The sequence below is a fragment of the Nelumbo nucifera genome, chromosome 1 (assembly GCF_055504915.1).
Source record: "Nelumbo nucifera cultivar China Antique chromosome 1, China Antique-T2T, whole genome shotgun sequence".
Taxonomy (NCBI): domain Eukaryota; kingdom Viridiplantae; phylum Streptophyta; class Magnoliopsida; order Proteales; family Nelumbonaceae; genus Nelumbo; species Nelumbo nucifera.
Window position 1 is genome coordinate 136,906,146 of NC_142649.1, and position 7,066 is coordinate 136,913,211.

General features: G+C 40.2%; 1 protein-coding gene across 3 annotated transcripts; it reads left to right on the forward strand.

Moving 5' to 3' along the window:
* The first annotated feature begins 2,827 nt into the window (after positions 1-2,827).
* On the forward strand, positions 2,828-5,936 carry LOC104612282 (F-box/LRR-repeat protein At3g59200-like). 3 transcript variants are annotated; one of them, XR_016081456.1, is made up of 4 exons: positions 2,829-3,035; positions 3,132-4,138; positions 5,565-5,681; positions 5,794-5,933. XR_016081456.1 is itself a non-coding variant. In XM_088896795.1 (3 exons), exons 2-3 carry the CDS (start codon positions 3,239-3,241, stop codon positions 4,316-4,318), a joined length of 984 nt encoding a protein of 327 aa, XP_088752921.1. In that variant the 5' UTR covers positions 2,828-3,035; positions 3,132-3,238; the 3' UTR covers positions 4,319-4,556. The 3 variants fall into 3 exon arrangements, 2 of the variants coding, with proteins under 2 accessions (XP_088752921.1, XP_088752922.1); XM_088896795.1 differs by lacking the exons at positions 5,565-5,681; positions 5,794-5,933 and adding an exon at positions 4,235-4,556 and having other exon boundaries at positions 2,828-3,035; XM_088896796.1 differs by having other exon boundaries at positions 5,565-5,936.
* Positions 5,937-7,066: the final 1,130 nt, after the last annotated feature.

The following is a 7,066-nucleotide window of genomic DNA, read 5'->3' on the forward strand; positions in this document are numbered from 1 at the left end:
CCACCGAGAGGGGGATGGTGAACTGCCCAACACACACCACGGGAACTTGAGGCTGTTCCCCGGTGGTGTTTGTCTCTGTGCCGCGTCCGGCGTGGCTGGAGGAGGCCATGAGTATTTCAAGGAAGAAGAAAGGGGTATGAAAGTTTTGGAGGGAGGCCTTTTGAAGCGTTCCCACAGACGGCGCCAATTAATGATGCACAATCTGGCCGATCTTAGCTGTCAACGATCTTGCCTCTGAACTGAGTAACAGGGACCTGAAACGGAAGGAGAAGAGAAGCTCCGGGGAGAACCCGGCGTAAGGGCTCCGAAGCTCAAGTTAGAATCCTTCAAAGGCAAGATAAACCAGATAGCGCAAAGTTTGCATACCTCGTTTCTGGGGGGTAGGAGCCTTTTATAACCACCTCGTGTACTCACTTCCAGGCCTCTGTCAGATCGGGCATGATTACTTCTGAACTCCTGCCAGTTCGAATGTCATTTCCTCTGGCCGATCAGAACCGCCACTGTTCCTTTGTCGGAGCCGTCTCTGCGGCTAGTAACGACGGTGGCAGGTGGCGGTAGCAGGAGGCCGTTTGAAATGCGGCTGTCAGACGTCAGATCCCAAATTAGTCAGGTGCGTCTTTCCTTGGATACGGACGTTCTTGGCGTCAGGTACGTTTGATCAGCCTGGTGTTTCGGAGGCTAAGTGCTGGAGTGAGCGAGATGTCTTCAGTTCGGTTTGGGGAGTGTTCCGAGCCGCCATGGGCCAGCTCGGGTCACAGTTTTGCGAGGCTTGAGGCCCAATATAGTTTGTGCTCCTTGCAGGGAGCTCGGGTTCTCAGTAAGGAGCTCGGATTCTCAGTAGGGAGCTCGGGCTCTTAGTAGGGAGCTCGGGCTCTTGGTAGAGAGCTCGGGCTCTTGGTGGGGAGCTCGGGCTCTTAATAGGGAGCTCAGACTCCCAGTAGGGAGCTCGGGCTCAGTAATAAGCTTGGACTTTGCTTTCGGTGTTTGCTTCAGGCGCTTTACTGTCCGGAATTGCTTGTTTCTGCCACATGTCGGATAATTGCGAAGTCGGGCCAAATTCCCCTTCATCAGGACGGATTTCTATTTCTTGTGGAGCGAGACTTAAGTCCCTTCCTCTACTCATCTTCCTTCCCCGCGGGCCTTGCAATAGTATTAGCAGGCAAGGGAGAACCAAAGAAAGAAATGAGAGAGGCATTTAAATTCGCCACTGCAACTTACTGTGGCAGTGACTGACCAGAGAGAAATGAGAGAACATAAAGGAGTTTAACTCTCCATGCAAAGGTGCATAACAATCATTTCTGCTCTCGGCTCTCGGCATTTAACTCTCTCAAATCTCAGCGTTTAACTCTCTCAACAGATCCGGCGTTCCATCATTCAACCATCACTGTTGGGGCGAGGGTTGAGGGGAAGATTTGCACTGGGTTTCACGCTTGCTGTCTTTTGGGGTTGAGGGAAAGATTTTGACTGGAGTCACCATGGACTGTTCATAGGTCGAGTTAGATCGGTTTAATAGATTTTTTTTTTTTTTTTTTTTCACGCTTGCTGTCTTTTGGGGTTGAGGGAAAGATTTTGGCTGGAGCCACCATGGTTGGGGTATACAGTAGGATTGTTTCGAGTTGGATCGGTTTAATAGGTTTTTTGGAATCGGTGAACAGTGATGAAAATGTAAATTTTAAAAGGTAACGGACATTTTAGATTTTTCGTCCATGTCGTTACACTAGTAACACTTAGACAATTGTCCAAGGTAGCGTCAGACAGTCAGTTAGTCCACTTAGTGAATTAGCTATTTAAAACTTCGAACCTAACAATCCCATGTAAAACTGTGAAACTTCGAACTGTCAAAAAAGAAACAAAAAAATCAAAATCTCGGGTGAATGAAAATGATAATTGGTTGGTCATAAATTCAGGTGCCACACATATTTTCGGTATGATAGCATGATAAACACTTAAAGCATCTGTATCAGATCAAGACAAAAGCAAGGTTCATGGAAAGGTAAAGAGAACCTGCTCGGTCCTAAGATCCGATATTGTTGTAGCTGGTTTTTTAAATTCTATCCGATCATTGCGTGCATACAATTTTTTATACACACATCCGGTTACCGCCAAACCAGCAAGAGGGACTGAAACAGAGGATCAGAGTAGTTTCTCCAAACAAATTGCTTTAGCAGAAGTAACCTGATCAGATGATTGCAAATCATCAGGTCCATTTATATTAAAATTACATGAAACGCCATGCAAGTCTACAGCCTAAACACGTCTCACGAGGAACATGAAGAAGAAGAGGAAGAAGGAAGAAATGTATCGGATCTGGGACAAAAGCGAGGTTCATGGGAGAGGAGAACCTGCTCCATAGGATGATCGAAGATTTGATATAGCTGGCGTCTGAAAGCAGCCGATCATTGTGCGAAGCTGTTATCAGCAAACACACTCCGTAATCTCGACACTGCTCAAGCTAACCAGCATCTGTTCCTTCTAGATATCAAAACAACAGACGCGATGGATACGGATACAAAAACGAAAACAATGGCGAAAAGTTTGCTAGTAACGGCGACTTGGCTATCGGATGTCGGATCTAACAGATTGAGAGAAAGAGAGCAGCGGGAGACGGGAAACACAAGGGAGCCGAGATACGGAGTGAATATTTACAGAGCAAGAGAAGAAGGATTTAGAAGCAACTTGAAGATTTGGAATGATAAGTAGCCACGTGTTTTCGACAGCTGGAGCTCTTTAATTTGGCTTGTATTCCAGCTGGCAGTAGCAATAAACCACATGTAGCATGTAGGAGTAGGAGTAGGACTGCTAACTGCTAAAGTGCTAAGCGGCAAAGCCCTCTTCCTCTTGGGATTTGAAGTTTTGAACATCGGTGAGACAGTCCTCAATTATGGGCTTGATGTGGGTTTCGGATGGGCTTGGACCCAGCTTGCTACAAAACTGAATCAAGAACTGTATTTCCTGTTAGAGAAGAACTAAAATAAGATGATAGCTTCCGGTACAAGGCAAATATTTCCAGACCCCTCCTTTTCTTCCTTCCTCTGGTTAGGGTTTCGTCTCAGGCTCTCACTATCTCAGCTTTCGTTTTTGCTTTGCACATCTGCAGGTTTATGTGACTTGTGATTATTTCTGTGTTGCAGTGGTTCGTGAAGAGCGATAACCAGTGAATGATGGAAGGGAATACAAAGACAGACTGATAAGCAATTTACCCCACCACATAGTCCTCCATATCCTCTCCTTCCTCGACATGAAGCATGTTGTTCGGACCAGCATTTTGTCCAGAAGATGGAGACACCTTTGGAAATCTCTTCAGTACCTAAACTTTGACCACAACCTATTCTCTTCGATTTCGATCAGACAGCAAAGTAGGAAAAGAGAGCAATCCTTTACGAATTTTGTGTCCAGGGCACTCTTCCTTCGTAACCACAGAACTGACATAGTGAAGTTCAATATCTCCTGTGATGAACATTGTTGTGTTGACAGCCTCACTGCATGGATCCTTGTTGCGATAAGCCATAATATTGAAGAAGTTCAACTTCAAGCTTTTCGTGATATAGATATTCGATTACCCCGTGAGATATACATCTGCAATTCCTTGCAGACGCTGAAGTTGAAGTCTAATTCATTCGGACTTTCTACTCTTACTTTACCCGGTTCAGTGAGTTTACCTCTTCTCAAATACCTATCTTTTGAATCAATTAGTTTCATAAATGAGAAGTCGATAAGCAACTTCCTCTCGGGGTGTCCCGTCCTGGAAAAATTATTCTTTCACTACTGCAATTTCCGTCCTTTGAAGTATCTCCTCGTTAGTTCTCTTTTACTAAAGGAGTTGGTTATAGAAAGTGATGACGATTATGACAGCGAGTGCCACTTCACGATAGATACACCCAACCTAAAGTATTTCAGGTGCGGAAGATCCATAAGAAATGAGTATATTCTACTGGACATGCCTTCTCTGGACAAGGGTAACATTGGAAGGAGAATTATAGATGAGATGGATTTTATATATAATCGCATGGAATCGGACATGGCGATGGCCATGTCGATACTTGGGTCGTTCAGAGAAGAATATGCTCAACGCATGATGAAGATTCTCAGAAGTCTTGGCAAAGCAAAAGATCTATCCTTATCACCATGGGCGGTTGAGGTAATATTTCCTTTTCCTTTTATTTTAATTGAAGTAAAATAACATAGCATGGACTTACTAATCATCATTCCTTGTACTAAAATTCTTTTTTGCTAGGCCATCATTCGTTCCCTTGATTCACCGATGATATCATTAAGTTACGGGTGCAACTTAGGCCCGCTTAGCTCTAACCCAATCTAAGCCCCACCCAAATTGCATTTGCCTGTGCGGGGTGCTTGTAATTTTTTTTCCTCTTGTCTTTTGCAACTTTCAGTATTGGGTTCTTCAGATTGAAGATATTAATATGTATTCGGTTGTTCATCATCAATAAATACCTAGCCAACTAATTCATTTATTGGATTAAAAAAGGCACTTCATACAAGTCATAAATTCAATATGTGAAGGATGAGAATTGAAAGATTGGCTTCCATAGAGAAGTGAAAAGGGTATTTCTTTTATTTCATTTTTTTTTCTTTTTTTTTGGGGGGGGGGAGGGGTGGATTGGCAGGGGAATGAGTATGAGAAAAATGTCTGTTGAACTATTGAACCTTTCTTGTACTTCTATATTTTGCAAATGCTATCATAATTTAATAATGGATATGGAACTTACAGGATTCATGTAGCCAACCCCATATAGTTAGGACAAGGCTCAGATGATGATGATATTTGTGCAAATACTGACATGGTAATATCATCATAAAGAAATTTTCTCAATCATGGAGTCTAAAGTTATTAACATGTTATTAATCATGGTAATATTTAGTTGAATCTATACCATCAAAGTATAATATGACTTTTCAATTATACATAAAGATCTTCTTAACATGTTATTAATTAGAGATGTTAGAAACTGTTAAGCATGTTCAGAGATCCAAATTAGTTCATCAAAATATACTAAAAATTAGAAATTATTAATGTGCTAGATAATTCAGCATACCGCATTCTGTGGTGTATATCTTCAGAATAAGATTGCTAATTGCTCGAGAGATTTCTATTTTGGCAACTTTGTAGTTTGCTCTACACATTATATTCTTGACTTGAGTTAAATGCTTCTTGGTCTCTGTAATATGCAAAAATTGAATGGCACAAAAATGTTCTATAGACTTGAGTATTGGGTTTGTTGGTGAAAAATCTACTGAGAACTAGCTTCAAGTTCTCAAGGGATTCATCTGAACCAGAGAGCACCTGCTTATATATATATATATATAAAATTTTTCGCCTCTTAGTTGCCACATCCTTTTTTTCTATCGGTTAAGTTTGTCTCAGGAACTCCGGCTGTATTAGAACGAGTTCACATTTCATTTTGTAATCTTAGATGCTTGAGGCTGACAACAATGTGTAGCACTGCATCTTTACGTTTACGAACATACTTGCTCGAAAATTCTCCTATTATAGAAGCCCTTGTGATGGAACTAATGGAATTATTTCCTCTACACTTTTGTCTCAGGCTTATTGCTTATTTTATCCATTAATTCACATTTGAGCTATGTCAACTTATGGTCTTTTATATAATTTGACTTTCATTCAGCGAAGTTGCCCATTAGATATAAGGAGCTACATTATGGTAATCTCTGGCATCTGGTACTTTATATATTAGGTTTGATCTTTATTAGGTTAATTAATAGAAGTTCTATTGGGGTACATTGTTTAACTAACATGTTTTGCTTGTTGTATAGGAATCATTTTATTCCAAAAGCGATACAGGAAAACCGGAACCAGAGTTCACATCGTGTCATCTCAAGTCTGTTGAGATCTCAAATTTTCTAGGATGTGAGAATGAACTCCGGTTTTTGAGGTTTTTGTTGAAGAATGCAATGAAGTTGGAAAAAATCATAATCACTTCTTCAAATCTGGCAACTGTTAAACGGAAAAGGAAATGGAGGACTATAAAATCATTTCTGCGTGACTCTCCTAGTATTATGGCTGTCGTCACCTAAATCTTCCATGTACCTATGGAGCTTTTTATGTCTTTGGTCATGGGATTCTTCTGCAACCTTCATGTCTTCAACCTGTTATAGATGTGAGTGTTTTAGTTGTAGTACCTTCAATATGTTATCTGATGATCACCATAAATCTCTGACATACATAGCACTAAAAAAAATGCTGTGGCAAGTTCTCACTTGGTAAAGGGATGGATGAGGCAGAGAGTTTCTGAAATAATCATGTTTTTAGCTTTAATTCAAGAGCTTTAACATTCAACAGATAATGTTTTCTGATAATGCGACTATAATGAGGATTCTTTTTTTCTTCCACTTTGACCCAATGAATTAAAAATTGTTATATTTTGAATGTATGAATCTAATAATAAACAATTTAGCATTTTCGAATTTCGATTGCAAAAAGCATTGCTAGAAATATATTTTGATCTAAGTTCCATTTAATTGGAGGGAGAATAAACGCTGCTATTTAATTTTCCAAATAGATTTGTTTTTGGTAGAAGTTTTCGAAATAGGTTGTAGTTCATCATTTATGAAAGTAGAAGATACCTGTTATCAGTGACATTTATTGGTAAAAATTTGCCAAACAGAAAGGATGGTTTGAGATACATTCTTCCTCTCTGACTGGAATTTTTAAGATATTTGTGCATAAAAAAAGTTGTCAAACTTGAAGGACAAATGGACAATATAGAAACTGACAAGTTTCTGTGTTGGATAGCTGTTGCTTTCTACTATTTGTGGTATGTTAGAATGATTTTGTTTTAATAGCAAACTAAAAGTGTTGTGGATACCGGATGGTGAATCCTACTAATCAAGTAATATATGAAAGGCAACAGTTTTTGGTTAGTAGGGACTCTTTTCAGGTTAGTACTGAACAAGGATAATAGAGCTACTTTTTGCCGCAATGATCAGAGATCACTTGGTTTATAATAAATCTGATGGAGCTGCTGATCAGAAAAAATGTGATGCAGGAATGAATGGGAGTTGTCAAGGATTTTGTGGTTTTGTTGTC

Bases quoted from the DNA above. Each gene is read 5' to 3' on its own strand.
- LOC104612282 (XM_088896795.1), top strand. From the start codon at position 3,239: ATGAAGCATGTTGTTCGGACCAGCATTTTGTCCAGAAGATGGAGACAC. The intron at 4,139-4,234 runs GTAATATTTCCT...CTTTTTTGCTAG, and splicing joins TATCACCATGGGCGGTTGAG to GCCATCATTCGTTCCCTTGA.